Here is a 17,473-nt window from a genome sequence, read left to right on the forward strand (position 1 = left end):
CGGCGCACGAAACACTTTCTGTTGTTCAGTTTCCCCAAGATTTGCTGACGTAACCAAATGACCTCATTGCTGACAACAAAATACAGAGAAATGTATAGCTGGAAACCTATAGATGATCTCATGCTAAGCAACTGCAAAACACAGCCATATTCACTACCGGTTCTCAGGAACTGCAGGATTATTCCTCCCCATTAAGTTATCTCTCCTGTACTGTTAAGTTGCTGATTGGTGCTGATTGGTGCAGGCAGGCTTTGTAAGGTTGGGGGAGGAGAAGGGAGAGGACTTTAGGACATGATATGCTGGCTCCGGCACATACAGTATATGGACGTTGTCTTCGGCCTAAACTCACGTCCCTTATCGTTAAAGTGAGTAGGATCCCCGGTAAAGAATTGCAGTTTAATAAGAAGCGGGGAGTACGGCCACGCCAGAGCGGAGAGGAGAAGAGCAGAAGTAAATGGGAGATAAACAATACATATAAATCTCTTGTCACTGGAAAAAAGTGAGGGAAGCAGCGACCAATCAGGATGCAGAAAGGGCAACCGTTTTATTATAATGAATGTCTATAATTTAATGAAATCAGATCAATACGTAACGCGCTCAACAAAGCAAAGAGCAGAACCTGAATATCCATCCAGTGCTTTGTAAGATATCTGCAACCAAATATCTGAACCTCCATACTGTGCAACCTTATTTCCTTGGGACACAATCAGGAACTTGGTATTCTGTGTCTGTTTCCTTGGAAACAGAATCACTTTTATAATATACAGAAAATCAAATGGATTCGCAGAATCATTTCTAAACTGCAAAAATATCCAGAAAAACTCAAAAAGGGGAATTTTATCGGCTAAAGTGTAAATCATAGCAAGCGGCTCAACTACATTAATGGCAACAATTTAGATAAACGAAGGAGGTTGTTGGTGATCCGGTTCGTGAAGATCAGGGGAAGGCAGACATTCTAAATATTTTTTCTTGGTATTTACCAATAATTCACTCACAGCTGCAGGTTTGCTAATTCATTCTACAGAAAAGCTGGCAGCAAACATATGATTGGCTGAAAGAGGACAAAGTGCCAGATCTGCTAAATAAATAAAGTAGAAGAGATAATGCCCCGGGGCCGGATGGTATATACCCTCTGGTACTTAACCACTTGGCGTAAAGCAGAAGCGCTAACAATACAGACCAAAATCTCAGCCAGGTGGTTATAGACCCAGCAGTAGCGGGGACATTTTGGAAGCCGGTTAAGGGATAATATTCAAAAAAAACAAACTATTTATTATTATTTAACTCAGGTTTATGAAGCAGAGATCGTGCCGGACGAAATTAATTGCTTTCTATGAAGTGTTGAGTAAAACCCAGAACAGAGAGTTTCAGTGGATGTGATTTATTCAGATTGTGTGAAAGCAGGTGATCCGGATCCACATACAAGATTATCGAGCGAATGGAAGGAGGTCGGCTTAGGGAGCGCTGCTGGGATAGAAAACTCTCCAAATGATAGCAGTCCGAGAGTTCATGGAGAATTATCCAACCGGAGAAAGGGGGTGAATCAAGTGAAATGAAGAGTTCATGGAGAATTATCCAACTGGAGAAATGGGGTGAATCAAGTGAAATGAAGAGTTCATAGAGAATGATCCAACTGGAGAAATGGGGTAAATGAAGTGAAATGAAGAGTTCATGGAGAATTATCCAACTGGAGAAATGGGGTAAATGAAGTGAAATGAAGAGCTGGCATGTGGGCCGGGCATCATTAAAACGAGATTCTGGCTTCCTTGATGATTAGGAAACCATAGTCAGGTTTAGAGTCTGTTTGCTTCGCCCTCCATGACTTTCATGTCCTAAATTTTCCAAACTGAAATGGCTTTTTCTTGAGTTTTGTTATTTTCCGTTTCTTGGATTTCAGTTTTTTTGCGATGTTCTATTTAGGTTTCTTCATTTTCTTCATTTCCTTCAGTTTCGTTTTTGCCTTTGACTTCAATTTCCGCTGTTCGCGTTGAAGTTTGGCTTTGGCTTTCTTAGATTTTGCTTTCACCTTCTGTTGCATCTTTTTGATCTCTTTGATGCTTTTTTCTTTAAGCTCTTTTTTCCTTTTCTTCCTTTGCTCCTTTCTCTCCTTTTTCTCCTTTTCCTTCTTCTCCTCCTTTTTCTCCCTTCTCTCCTTTTTCTCCTTTTTCTTCCTTTCCTTCTTTTTATCCTTTCTCTCCCGTTTCTCCTTTTCTTTCCTGTCCTTCTTCTCCTCCTTTTTCTCCCTTATCTCCTTTTTCTCCTTTTCCTTCCTTTCCTCCTTTTTATCCTTTCTCTCCCATTTCTCCTTTTCCTTCTTTTCCTCCCTTTTCTCCTTTCTCTCCCTTTTCTCCCTTTTCTTCCTCTCCTTTTTTGTCTCCATTCCCTCCCATTCCTCCTTTTCTTTATAGTCCTTCTTTGTTTTTACTCTCTCCCATTCCTCCTTTTCCTTATAGTACTCCTTTCTCTTCATTCTCGCCCGTTCCTCCTTTTCCTCATAGTCCTCCTCTTCACTCTCCTCTCCACCCTCCTCTTCATCATAAATCTTCTTTTTCCTTCTGTCAGTCCGGTCTCTTCCTGACGATGCCATCAAATTGCGAAAGAAACTGCTGGATGTTTTAGGTTTCCTTTCAATTCTTTCTTCACTCTCCTGTTCTTGGAGACTGGAAATTGATGGACTTACTAAACCAAATAAAAAATAAAAGAAAGCAAATCGGTTAATATGTTACGGATCGTCCCTCGACAACGTGTACATAAAAAACGTAAAAACCCTATGATTCCCAAGCTTCAAAGAAATGTTTCCTATAATGTGACTTCCAACCTTATTTTCAATTTTTTTACAGTAGCAAATAATTGATATTCTATTTATATTGTGAAATCATTTCTTTTTAAGACGGGTGAGTTAAGTTCCAGCAATGAATTTTAAAAGTCCAAGTTTGATGACATCATACGGTCACAATAAGCGTATACTCTTTCTATTATTCATTATTGTTAATATATGTTACCCAAGGAAGTTAAGCCGCGGAGGGACTCTTCATCCGGCGGTCTGTTTTTTCGTTGTCTACAGCGGCGAAGCCTAAAATAAGAATAATAAACCCCGTTAAGGAAGAAATGGATTCCAGCAGCATCGGGGTGTTTCTCCCCGTGTATAGTATACATGCTGTTTGGTCATTTTTTATATAGTGCGTTGCGTTGGATGTCTCTCCGCAGCATTTGAATTTCCAACAATTTGTATAACTTACTGTACGTAGAAATAGACCACCAGTCCGGCGACCACCGCGCATGTAACACAGAAGAATGCGTTCTGCACGATCCTCCACACCCGTCGTGAATGAACTGTAGAGAGAGCAAAAATATTTCTTAGCACGAGAAGAATGTGGAGATAAATACATATTTATATAACACACAGACAGATTTCTATATTAAAGCTTAAAGAAAAATAGGATCTGCTACTAAACGAGATCGGAGAAAATGGTCATTTCTGTCCTCTTCTGAAAGTAGGACACATTGTCGCTTCCAGACCTTCCTCTCCCCGAAGGCATTAATAGAACGTCTTTTATCTCTAACGCTGCGCTTCTATCTTAGTGTAGAGGAGTTAGAAATGACGCGTTTCTTTTTCCGGCTCCAGTTACTCCACTATGAGAGCATTTGCTATTATTGTGTAGTTTGCTATTCCATACGGTTATCATTAATGTTAAAAGAAAACACATAGCGTACCTGATTGCGCCATTCGTGTAATCAGTGAACGGAATCCTCCGATCGCCAGAGATCCTTTGTGACATAAACAGGAAAAAGGAGCGTTAGCTGCATGTTCTCTATACAATATCTTTCTATTATCCGCGAGTTACAGATAAAGCCAGCCCCAAATGACAGTTACATGAGGAGCGGATACTGTAACCTCTCTTATCTAATATTCCACATTTCATCTTTCTCACGGGTAATAAAATCACGCGTGTGCATCGTACACATACACACATAACACGGATCACACGCTTCTGAAGCACGGATGCCCATCTGAGAGACGTCTGTATCTTACCATTAGATGTTGGCTTGGATTCTCGTGGCTGGAAATTCCCGTCTGTCCCTGCAAAAAAAAAACAACACCGGGGTCATCCACTGCCAACGAACTTCTTCATTCATAGGAACCTCGGGAAGAGACGCGCAATTCCTCTGTGTCCCAAAAACATTTCTAAATATCATATGCTGTCCGCTGTAAGGTGGAGAGCCCGGTTTTCATTGGATTTCTAACGGATTTAACTGATATTTTTTCTACCAAACCGCCTCGAGTGCAGCTGCAGGGCAGCGATTCCGGCAGCTACTGATACAAAGAGAATTATACCGCTGTTTGTACTCAACAATATAACCGCTAGCAAGAAATAGTTCATGGAAACATTTGCCGCTGATCTGCTGCGGTCACCGGGAACCCAGAACCCAGAAAGCCGATATTCCCCAGTTTTATCCGGATCTCGAGTTATTCGGATTCCTTACCTTTCGGGAGCGGAACAGGAAAAGTCTCAGAAGTCAAACAGCAAATAGCAAATAGCAAAGCTACTACGATCCGCATCTTCTCTGTTAGGAGTCCACAGTAGAAGTGTCCTTCTGCTCTGTGATGTGCTCTATCTGTGTACTGCACCTGTGATGTCACAATGAAGACATGACATCATCGCGTTCCGTGATCTCAAGGTGATGAAACGATAGAGGTTTTGTACGTTTGCAATGTTACAAAAACACTTTTGATACAAAATAAAAATCCAGTAAAGATAGAAGAAACCTTTAAGGTGTTTTCTGGCCGGATCGGAGTCTATTGCTGGGCGCTGTGAGGATTATTATTTTCTTGTTATTTGTTCGTTGGCAGGGAATTAGGGAGCCGATCCGTTTATTGTTCAGTTAATTGTTGTTAAAGTGAATTCTCCCAAGATGTAGTATTTGAGGCGTTCTGATTTGGGAAGCACCTGATACACAGGAGACGGAATTCTATTCTCTTTCTGGCAGTAATGGGGCAGACATTACGAGGGATACATTGTTACTCGCTGCTTTTTTTGCAGGTTTTATGGTTATTTTGCTGATTAGAAATGGGAATGATGACCGTTGGAAGCATTTATCACCCAAACAGATATATATTTCTGGAAAGCAGACAGCCCGGGGGGCTCACTGGGATCGCTGGGCAATCAGGGGGCAGCTATTTGGCCGCCAATCTCTATAAATTTAGCCAAAACCTGATTTTTTGGGCTTCTTCCACCAACGCATCGCTCTGTATTTTTTCTGTAGGTTTTTGTGCAGAAATGTATTCACTTTTTTCAGCTATTCTTCCACCATAGATAGATTATTAAAGTATTTTGGAAGTGATTTGGTAAATGTTTCCACCATTTCATAAAAAGATAATGTTAGCCGGCCGCAGGATATATTATTTATAATAACCCCAAACTGAGAACGAAGAGTCTGTTTTTTTGTTCATTCCGAAGAAACGTAGAAGAGAAGACAGTGCCGGTAAAACGTAGGCGAAGACACACGCGAAGAATCTTCGTGATCGTCTTCGTCTACTAATCTCCCCGGGGCCTTCCCCATCTAACCTACCTTATCTTCACGGCATCGCGGGAGGTGACTGAAGCGGAAATCCGCAGGTTCGCCGGCAGGGGTTACAGGGCAGTGCGAGTGAGCCTATTGGTCACCTGCAGGGTCTTCCTCTAGCATCTACCAATCGGTTGATGCCAGAGGAAGACCCTGCAGGTGACCAATGGGCTCACTCGCACGGCCTTTTTAACTCCTGATTTCCGCTCCCGTTAACCCCTGCGATGCTGCGTTGGATAACGGGAGCAGAAATCCGTAGGTTAAAGGGCCGTGCAAGCGACCAATGGGCTCACTCGCACGGCCCCTTACCACTAGTTGCTATGCATAAGAAAAAAAAAACCTGGGACTGTTAGAATATTCTTTGTCTTGAATATCTAAGCTTCTCCAGTGATCAAACAGCAATCAAGAACACAGCTTCTATGTCTTATTAATTAGGTTTATTCGATAACAAATTATCAATTCATACAATACCAATGCTGGAACAAATGTTGATAAAAAGGTATTGTAGGCTAAGTATCTTGGTGAGATGAAGATGAGAGCGTGGAAAGAGTGTAGAAAGAGATCTTGTCCTTGTCGTCATGCCAATTTATACCCATTTGGTTAGGGTATACGTAAAGGAATCCTATTGGAACAGTCCATTGAAATATGATACACCGGCATTCCACAGAAGACCCTCTAAGCTACGTCACTTAATTGATACCATATGTTCCTAGCACTCAAGTTGCATTCATGCCTAAAATGTGCAGAACAAAATAAAAGTATAAAAATGATTTCTTACAGGGACCCTGCTGCAACAGTTAAAAGTCCGTGCCAGCGACCAACAAAGTCACCGGTACAGACATTTAACTTAGCATAATAATTTATTGTAACTTCGGACACAATGCTGCCCTCTGCCGGTACGATACATTGAGTAGCTTAATAAGTTATTATGCTACTCAATGTATAACCAACAGAGGGCAGCATTCTGTCCGATGATATATCAGCCATATGTGGCAGTGTGCTCATTTTCATTTATTAATTATTTAAATAAAATATATTCCCATGATCCGCTGGTCTCCCCGCCGCACTCGCAGACATTAATTCTGTCGAACCTGCAAACTCTTTTTTTCTATTTATTTTGGGGGTTTTTTGTATTAAACCATTACACGGAAGGATCATGGGAATATATTTTATTTGAATAAATGCAAATGAGCACACTAGCATGTATGGCTAATATATGTTCGGACAGAATGCTGCCCTCTATTGGTAAGATACATTAAGTAGCATAATAACTTTGGATTTCAAGCATATGGAACAATGCTACTCAATGTATAACCAACAGAGGGCAGCATTCTGTCCGAAACAATATTATTATTCTTCAACTCAGTTTTATGCCGGACGAACTTAATTGCTTTCTATGAAGTGTTGAGTAAAACCCAGAACAGAGAGTTTCAGTGGATGTGATTTATTCAGATTGTGTGAAAGCAGGTGATCCGGATCCACATACAAGATTATCGAGCGAATGGAAGGAGGTCGGCTTAGGGAGCGCTGCTTGGACAGCAAACTCTCCAAATGATAGCAGTCCGAGAGTTCATGGAGAATTATCCAACCGGAGAAATGGGGTAAATCAAGTGAAATGAAGAGTTCATGGAGAATTATCCAACCGGAGAAATGGGGTGAATCAAGTGAAATGAAGAGTTCATGGAGAATTATCCAACTGGAGAAATGGGGTGAATGAAGTGAAATGAAGAGTTCATGGAGAATGATCCACCTGGAGAAATGGGGTAAATCAAGTGAAATGAAGAGTTCATGGAGAATTATCCAACCGGAGAAATGGGGTAAATCAAGTGAAATGAAGAGTTCATGGAGAATGATCCAACTGGAGAAATGGGGTAAATCAAGTGAAATGAAGAGTTCATGGAGAATTATCCAACTGGAGAAATGGGGTAAATGAAGTGAAATGAAGAGTTCATGGAGAATGATCCACCTGGAGAAATGGGGTAAATCAAGTGAAATGAAGAGTTCATGGAGAATTATCCAACTGGAGAAATGGGGTAAATGAAGTGAAATGAAGAGTTGGCATGTGGGCCGGGCATCATTAAAACGAGATTCTGGCTTCCTTGATGATTAGGAAACCATAGTCAGGTTTAGAGTCTGTTTGCTTCGCCCTCCATGACTTTCATGTCCTAAATTTCCCAAACTGAAATCGCTTTTTCTTGAGTTTTGGTATTTTCCGTTTCTTGGATTTCAGTTTTTTTGCGATGTTCTATTTAGGTTTCTTCATTTTCTTCATTTCCTTCAGTTTCGTTTTTGCCTTTGACTTCAATTTCCGCTGTTCGCGTTGAAGTTTGGCTTTGGCTTTCTTAGATTCTGCTTTCACCTTCTGTTGCATCTTTTTGATCTCTTTGATGCTTTTTTCTTTAAGCTCTTTTTTCCTTTTCTTCCTTTGCTCCTTTCTCTCCTTTTTCTCCTTTTCCTTCTTCTCCTCCTTTTTCTCCCTTCTCTCCTTTTTCTCCTTTTTCTTCCTTTCCTTCTTTTTATCCTTTCTCTCCCGTTTCTCCTTTTCTTTCCTGTCCTTCTTCTCCTCCTTTTTCTCCCTTATCTCCTTTTTCTCCTTTTCCTTCCTTTCCTCCTTTTTATCCTTTCTCTCCCATTTCTCCTTTTCCTTCTTTTCCTCCCTTTTCTCCTTTCTCTCCCTTTTCTCCCTTTTCTTCCTCTCCTTTTTTGTCTCCATTCCCTCCCATTCCTCCTTTTCTTTATAGTCCTTCTTTGTTTTTACTCTCTCCCATTCCTCCTTTTCCTTATAGTACTCCTTTCTCTTCATTCTCGCCCGTTCCTCCTTTTCCTCATAGTCCTCCTCTTCACTCTCCTCTCCACCCTCCTCTTCATCATAAATCTTCTTTTTCCTTCTGTCAGTCCGGTCTCTTCCTGACGATGCCATCAAATTGCGAAAGAAACTGCTGGATGTTTTAGGTTTCCTTTCAATTCTTTCTTCACTCTCCTGTTCTTGGAGACTGGAAATTGATGGACTTACTAAACCAAATAAAAAATAAAAGAAAGCAAATCGGTTAATATGTTACGGATCGTCCCTCGACAACGTGTACATAAAAAACGTAAAAACCCTATGATTCCCAAGCTTCAAAGAAATGTTTCCTATAATGTGACTTCCAACCTTATTTTCAATTTTTTTACAGTAGCAAATAATTGATATTCTATTTATATTGTGAAATCATTTCTTTTTAAGACGGGTGAGTTAAGTTCCAGCAATGAATTTTAAAAGTCCAAGTTTGATGACATCATACGGTCACATCATACGGTCACAAGCGTATACTCTTTCTATTATTCATTATTGTTAATATATGTTACCCAAGGAAGTTAAGCCGCGGAGGGACTCTTCATCCGGCGGTCTGTTTTTTCGTTGTCTACAGCGGCGAAGCCTAAAATAAGAATAATAAACCCCGTTAAGGAAGAAATGGATTCCAGCAGCATCGGGGGGTTTCTCCCCGTGTATAGTATACATGCTGTTTGGTCATTTTTTATATAGTGCGTTGCGTTGGATGTCTCTCCGCAGCATTTGAATTTCCAACAATTTGTATAACTTACTGTACGTAGAAATAGACCACCAGTCCGGCGACCACCGCGCATGTAACACAGAAGAATGCGTTCTGCACGATCCTCAACACCCGTCGTGAATGAACTGTAGAGAGAGCAAAAATATTTCTTAGCACGAGAAGAATGTGGAGATAAATACATATTTATATAACACACAGACAGATTTCTATATTAAAGCTTAAAGAAAAATAGGATCTGCTACTAAACGAGATCGGAGAAAATGGTCATTTCTGTCCTCTTCTGAAAGTAGGACACATTGTCGCTTCCAGACCTTCCTCTCCCCGAAGGCATTAATAGAACGTCTTTTATCTCTAACGCTGCGCTTCTATCTTAGTGTAGAGGAGTTAGAAATGACGCGTTTCTTTTTCCGGCTCCAGTTACTCCACTATGAGAGCATTTGCTATTATTGTGTAGTTTGCTATTCCATACGGTTATCATTAATGTTAAAAGAAAACACATGGCGTACCTGATTGCGCCATTCGTGTAATCAGTGAACGGAATCCTCCGATCGCCAGAGATCCTTTGTGACAAAAACAGGAAAAAGGAGCGTTAGCTGCATGTTCTCTATACAATATCTTTCTATTATCCCCGAGTTACAGATAAAGCCAGCCCCAAATGACAGTTACATGAGGAGCGGATACTGTAACCTCTCTTATCTAATATTCCACATTTCATCTTTCTTACGGGTAATAAAATCACGCGTGTGCATCGTACACATACACACATAACACGGATCACACGCTTCTGAAGCACGGATGCCCATCTGAGAGGCGTCTGTATCTTACCATTAGATGTTGGCTTGGATTCTCGTGGCTGGAAATTCCCGTCGGTCCCTGCAAAAAAAAAACAACACCGGGGTCATCAACGGCCAACGAACTTCTTCATTCATAGGAACCTCAGGAAGAGACGCGCAATTCCTCTGTGTCCCAAAAACATTTCTAAATATCATATGCTGTCCGCTGTAAGGTGGAGAGCCCGGTTTTCATTGGATTTCTAACTGATTTAACTGATATTTTTTCTACCAAACCGCCTCGAGTGCAGCTGCAGGGCAGCGATTCCGGCAGCTACTGATACAAAGAGAATTATACCGCTGTTTGTACTCAACAATATAACCGCTAGCAAGAAATAGTTCATGGAAACATTTGCCGCTGATCTGCTGCGGTCACCGGGAACCCAGAACCCAGAAAGCCGATATTCCCCAGTTTTATCCGGATCTCGAGTTATTCGGATTCCTTACCTTTCGGGAGCGGAACAGGAAATGTCTCAGAAGTCAAACAGCAAATAGCAAATAGCAAAGCTACTACGATCCGCATCTTCTCTGTTAGGAGTCTACAGTAGAAGTGTCCTTCTGCTCTGTGATGTGCTGTATCTGTGTACTGCACCTGTGATGTCACAATGAAGACATGACATCATCGTGTTCCGCGATCTCAAGGTAATGAAACAATTTTGTACGTTTGCAATGTTACAAAAACACTTTTGATACAAAATAAAAATCCAGTAGAGATAGAAGAAACCTTTAAGGTGTTTTCCGGCCGGATCGGAGTCTATTGCTGGGCGCTGTGAGGATTATTATTTTCTTGTTATTTGTTCGTTTGCAGGGAATTAGGGAGCCGATCCGTTTATTGTTCAGTTAATTGTTGTTAAAGTGAATTCTCCCAAGATGTAGTATTTGAGGCGTCCTGATTTGGGAAGCACCTGATACACAGGAGACGGAATTCTATTCTCTTTCTGGCAGTAATGGGGCAGACATTACGAGGGATACAGTGTTACTCGCTGCTTTTTTGCGGGTTTTATGGTTATTTTGCTGATTAGAAATGGGAATGATGACCGTTGGAAGCATTTATCACCCAAACAGATATATATTTCTGGAAAGCAGACAGCCCGGGGGGTTTCACTGGGATCGCGGGGCAATCAGGGGGCAGCTATTTGGCCGCCAATCTCTATAAATTTAGCCAAAACCTGATTTTTTGGGCTTCTTCCACCAACGCATCGCTCTGTATTTTTTCTGTAGGTTTTTGTGCAGAAATGTATTCACTTTTTTCAGCTTTTCTTCCAGCATAGATAGATTATTAAAGTATTTTGGAAGTTATTTGCTACAGTTTTCCACCATTTCATAAAAGGATAATGTTAGCCGGCCGCAGGATATATTCATTATAATAACACCAAGCTGAGAATGAAGGGAAGGAAATTCCCCGACACCAATCCTAACCGTATACCGGTACAGAACTGATTCAAACCTTACCGACGGCAGCCAACGCGTCTCTACATCAACGACTTCTTCAGACTGCAGCCCCGTGTGGGGCACGGATACAATCTCCTCACATTACACGGCACTCAAACACGGGGCCACAACCTAGAAAAAGAGACAACACGGGGGCAAGATCTACATAACAGAGAAACACGGGGCAGAAAACATCCACGATCGCTATTTATAAAACAATTTAACCAAAACCGCATAAAGCTCATTAAACGGGGTCTTAAGTTTGCCCCCCACAGCTAAACTTGGCGCATTCTCTTTGTCTGCGGATTTACAGAAATTCACTGGAATCCCAATAAATGCGCAGAATACAGAGAATAAAAGAATTCCCGCTTCCCGTAAAGAAAAGGCTCGTTTATTCTCATATTCACAAAAATCCAAAAGAAAGTGAAATCTACACATAGTAAAAAAAAAGACCGGGAATCATGAAAACATTTAAAATATGAGAAAACCGGAGTTTTCAAGCCAGCCGACAATGGTGGGGGGGGGAGTGCGAACGATCCTTCCCGGTAAATATTATCATGAAGAGGCCACTGGATTATTAAATAATAGGGAAAGATATAACATTCTCAAAAAAGACCCCTTAACCCTTTAAGGGCCGAGCTGTTTTTTTTCTCTTTTTGTTCTCGATCGAGGCTGTTTTCGGATTTCTGCGGGGTTCGTGTTTAGCTGTAATTTTTCTTCTCTCTCATTTACTGAACCCACACAAGTTATGTATTGGTTTTTTGGATGTCATTATTTGAATCATACCATCTCATTTTATATAAAAATAGATATATATATTGTGAATCATTTGAAAAAAAGCACCTTTTCTGACTTGGGATGTACATTCGACAAATAGCTGAGGTGGCTGACATTGGGAAATCCATAGCTCCATAGAGGCAGGCACGGGCCGCAGCAAGCAGGACCCAAGGTGCACAGAGGCTTCTGGGACCGTCCAATACATGGTGGCCGGGTACACTGAATGGCACAACCAAGTAGCTGGCGTCGTGTACAGGAACATCTGCTAAACCGGCCAAATCCAAAGGGGAGATTCCACAGAAGCTTGCGGAGAACAGCAGTGCTCAGATCCAGATGGACACGCAGGTACTGGCACCGACATCGTGGGGGTAGACAAGGACAGCATCCCCGACCTGCCTGCACCCACGACCCGCCTGCACCCCCAACTCGCCTGCACCCATGACCTGCCTGCACCCCCGACCTGCCTGCACCCCCGGCCTGCCTGCACCCCCGACTCGCCTGCACCCCCGACCTGCCTGCATCCCCGACCCACCTGCACCCCCTGGCCCGCCTGCACCCCCAACACGCCTGCACCCCCGACCCACCTGCACCCCCTGGCCCGCCTGCACCCCCAACACGCCTGCACCCCCGACCCGCCTGCACCCCCGACTCACCTGCACCCCCGACCTGCCTGCACCCCCGACCTGCCTGTACCCCCAACTTGCCTGCACCCCCAACCTGCCTGCATCCCCGACCCGCCTGCACCCCCGACTCGCCTGCACCCCCTACTCGCCTGCACCCCTGACCCGCCTGAACCCCCAACTCGCCTGCACCCCCGACCTGCCTGAACCCCTGACTCACCTGCACCCCCGACCTTCCTGCACCCCAACCTGCCTGCATCCCCGACCTGCCTGTACCCCCAACTTGCCTGCACCCCCAACCTGCCTGCATCCCCGACCCGCCTGCACCCCCGACTCGCCTGCACCCCCTACTCGCCTGCACCCCTGACCCGCCTGAACCCCCAACTCGCCTGCACCCCCGACCTGCCTGAACCCCCGACTCACCTGCACCCCCGACCTTCCTGCACCCCCAACCTGCCCGCATCCCCGACCTGCCTGCACCTCCGACTCGCCGGCACCCCCTACTTGCCTGCACCCCCGACCTGCCTGCACCCCCGACCCGCCTGCACCCCCAACTCGCCTGCACCCCCGACCTGCCTGCACCCCCGACCTGCCTGCATCCCCGACCCGCCTGCACCCCCTGGCCCGCCTGCACCCCCGACCTGCCCGCATCCCCGACCCGCCTGCACCCCTGACTCGCCTGCACCCCCGACCCGCCTGCATCCCCAACTCGCCTGCACCCCTGACCCAGGAGAAGACTAACCCTTTCATTTCTATATGTGTCGTAAAGAGTTATATATGTACCTTTGCAGACGGCTTTAGTTTTTCTATAATCTGCTGAAAAAAATTGTGTAAAAAAAGTGAAGCGGAGAGTGCACAGGACATAATATTTTATATACTCGTTTTATTTTCCTTGGGTTTGTGAAAAGACCCGGAAACATCAGATGCCTCCTTTACCCGTCATTTTACCCACATTTCAGAACGAGGTCACAAATTACATTAACTACGGAATTACATTAATGTCACATTCCACTGAGCAGCCAAATTACAGACCTGTAAACATGCGCGGGATAGACATATGTCTCCTGAATCTAAGACGAGACCAACAACTGATTAAGGGTGGTGGATAAATGGAACAGCCTTCCAGCAGAAGCCGTAGAGGGTAATAGAGTGAGCCAGAGGGGCCGATCTGCCAGCGGGATCTGTGTCCCAATGATTTATCTATAGGTTTCTGGAATCATTTCTATCCATGAACACGTTTTCCAGGACATGTATGTATTTAACCTGCTGCTGATTACAGAGCTGGGGGGCTGAAAAATCCTTAAATTCTCTTACATTCACCCCAATTACTGAAGATGAAAAAATCTGGAAGAAACTTTTTTAAAATAAATATACAAACTCATGACCTTTTTACACTCTTACCCCAGAACTCGCGCTTCATTTTCACTTCCATTAACCCTTAATGCCTTGTTGTGTCTGGAATGATTTCTTAACAGAAATATAGAATTTGAGTTAAAAGCAGAAACGTATCATTTTTTTCACTGTAGAAATAAGGGTTAACGGGCCTTTAAAAGCACCCGCTGGAAAGCTGATTTGACGTCATTGTTTCGAAGGCTGTAGATAAACGGATTTAGCAGCGGAGCGACCACTGCGTACATCACGCTCACGAGCTGGTTATAGAGAGCGCCGCGTCTCCGGGAGAGTCCCATGTACGTGAATAAGTCCGTCCCGTAGAAGAGCCAGACCACGGCTAAATGGGAAGAGCAGGTGGAGAATAATTTCCGGCGGTGGCCAGAGGAGGAAATGTTTAAGATGGATTTCAGGATGTACAGATACGACACAATGATGCCTACAAAGCTGGAACCCACCACCAATGACCCTTCGGAGTAAAGAACCAGCTTGAACGCCGAGGTGTCTGAGCAGGTGATGTAAAGAATTGGAGGAATGTCGCAGAAGAAATGCTCGAGGACGTTTGTCCCACAGAAGGAAAGTCTAGACGCCATTAGGCTGTAGATGAGCGAATGGAGAAAAGACAATGTCCAGCATAAGACCAGAAGGATGAAGCAGGTTTCTCGGCTCATTATCACTGTGTAGTGGAGAGGTCTACAGATTGCTACATAGCGGTCAAAAGCCATGACCGCCATCACAAAACTCTCTGTATTTCCAATGGAAAAGAAGCAGTACAGCTGGGCCATGCAGTCCTTCCAGGAAATGGTCTTCGTCGTGGAGAGGAGATTGGCCACCAGTTTGGGGACTGTGGTTGAGCTAAAGCAGATGTCCAAAAAAGAGAGGTTCCCAAGGAAAAAATACATGGGGGTTTGGAGCTTAGGGTCGAAACAAAGCAGCAAAATGATGACCAGATTGCCAATGACTGTTACAAGATACAGGGACAGGAAGAAGATGCCCAGGAGTATCTGCCTGCCGGGCCGCTCCGAGAAGCTCAAGAGGACAAAGTGGCTCACGGCTGTTTGGTTCATTTTCTTGCGTGTTTGGAGCTATAGAATATGGAAAAGTAATATAATATAAGTAATAATGTTTATAAAATGATGAGCTGCTCAATATTACAATAACCCAGCACAGATGGGAAGGAGAAGGTCACAGACAGCTATTCGAGGAGGAAAAGAGAGAAGGAAAAAGAAATTAAGATGGAAAAGGGGAGAAAATGGAGAGGAAGGGAAAAGGAGAGCGATTAACATTACCCCATGCATAGAAACGGGGATCATACGACACCTCCCAACACAAGATTACTCGATGGCCCCATGAAGAGGGATCAACTGGAGATCTCAGATCCTGAGAACTAAAGTCTGTGCTTTTTCAATCCTCGTGCCATGAAGTGCCTGGGCTTTGACATTAAGGGCAGTGGCGCGCATGCTGACGGAGTATTTCAGTGCTGATCTTCTCACTGGGATCTGCTTCATCCAAATGGGAAAAGAAGTCTAATTACCCTACTGGGTGCAGGTTATCATGGGATCAATTAATATGGATCCATTTCAGGCCAGATACCACCTGGTATACAGATGTGTTTAATCGGTACACAGGAGAGACTCTAATACCCTCAACCCCAGCCATTAACCATCGCAGGGTCAGACACCAAGAAATTCAAAAAAGTTTGAAGCAACTGCTCATCGGGCAAACCCAAAAATACTGATATTCATATCAAAAATGATATTCATTCAATGACTCCAATGAAACATTTAGGGACTGCATGTACCCGACCCTACCCCATTACTTACTGTGTTCATTCGATGTCACTTTGGGATTTATTCACTAAACTGTGAATTAAAGAGCGTTAAAACATTTCATGCCAATTGACCGGCGGAGTCTGACACAGAAAGGTTGTTTATGAAGTAGGACAGAAAAACTCTTTAATTAACAGAAAAGTTTTTGGATATTCATATTTTCATATTTTTGACAAATTAGAATGCTGTGACATTCAAGGACCCTGAGACTCCCACCCCAAGTCCATCACCGTGGTATGAGGTTTTTCGGCGGATCGTTGGGTTCGTCGTCACTTTGAGTCTCCACAGAGAGATGTGTCTGACATCAAATCAGAAATTAACCCTATGTTGTGCACACAAGTGTGTTAAACATTTTCAAGCTGTGGTTGAAGGAATGTGTGTTAAATGAAAATTTGCATGTCCTCACCCGCAATTCACAATATTACCGAAACGTCGCCCTTTCAATCCATTTCCGTTTATTAAAGGAGAATGTTCACCCACATTTGCTAAAAATAAGCTATTAACATGTCTATATTTGAAAGTATTTTTACTTTTCAGCATTTTCTTTTTCACACCTGCCTAACGCATTTACAAAGTGCTGCGTGTATGTATGTATGTATGTATGTATGTATGTATGTATGTATGTATGTATGTATATATGTATGTATGTATGTATGTATATATATATGAAAGTAAACGGGCACTAAGAAAGGAGTTCTGCTGGAAACAGGAGGCAATTGATTCGCACATCGTGGGTTTCAAGCTGGAAACAAGAGATATATATATAGATATAGATATATATATACATCGCTATATAAATGCCTATGGATAAATGTCTTTCCGGGGGCCGCTCCTCCCCGGTCCGCTGCTTGCCGACCACACTCAGCCAAACCGACGCAGACTCAAACACACCGACCACACTCAGCCAAACCGATGCAGACTCAAACACACCGACCACACTCAGCCAAACCGACACAGACTCAAACACACCGACCACACTCAGCCAAGCCGATGCAGACTCAAACACAACGACCACACTCAGCCAAACCGATGCAGACTCAAACACAACGACCACACTCAGCCAAACCGATGCAGACTCAAGCACAACGACCACACTCAGCCAAACCGATGCAGACTCAAACACAACGACTACACTCAGCCAAACTGACGCAGACTCAATCACAATGACCACTCTCAGCCAAACTGATGCAGACTCAAACACAACGACCACACTCAGCCAAACCGATGCAGACTCAAACACAATGACCACTCTCAGCCAAACCGATGCAGACTCAAACACACCGACCACACTCAGCCAAACTGACGCAGACTCAATCACAACGACTACACTCAGCCAAACTGACGCAGACTCAATCACAATGACCACTCTCAGCCAAACTTACCCAGACTCAAACACAACGATCTCTCTCAGTCCAACCGATGCAGACTCAAACACAATGACCACACTCAGCCAAACCGATGCAGACTCAAACACAACGACT

At 43.6% G+C, this 17,473-nt stretch overlaps 1 protein-coding gene and 2 long non-coding RNA genes across 3 annotated transcripts; all 3 read right to left on the reverse strand.

Annotated features, from left to right (window-relative positions):
- Positions 1-2,591: 2,591 nt before the first annotated feature.
- Positions 2,592-3,053, reverse strand: LOC128484270 (uncharacterized). The gene is made up of 2 exons (XR_008351133.1): positions 3,003-3,053; positions 2,592-2,679 (listed from the first exon to the last, which is right to left on the reverse strand). It is a non-coding gene; the product is annotated as an uncharacterized LOC128484270 (long non-coding RNA).
- A 5,436-nt stretch (positions 3,054-8,489) lies between these two features.
- LOC128484246 (uncharacterized) lies at positions 8,490-8,961 on the reverse strand. Its single transcript, XR_008351128.1, has 2 exons — positions 8,911-8,961; positions 8,490-8,577 (listed from the first exon to the last, which is right to left on the reverse strand). It is a non-coding gene; the product is annotated as an uncharacterized LOC128484246 (long non-coding RNA).
- Positions 8,962-14,309: 5,348 nt separating this feature from the next.
- On the reverse strand, positions 14,310-15,230 carry LOC128482953 (olfactory receptor 1361-like). The gene has a single exon (XM_053458951.1). It carries the CDS (start codon positions 15,228-15,230, stop codon positions 14,310-14,312), a length of 921 nt encoding a protein of 306 aa, XP_053314926.1.
- Between the last annotated feature and the right edge of the window lie 2,243 nt (positions 15,231-17,473).

Source organism: Spea bombifrons, chromosome 3 (genome assembly GCF_027358695.1).
Source record: "Spea bombifrons isolate aSpeBom1 chromosome 3, aSpeBom1.2.pri, whole genome shotgun sequence".
NCBI lineage: Eukaryota > Metazoa > Chordata > Amphibia > Anura > Pelobatidae > Spea > Spea bombifrons.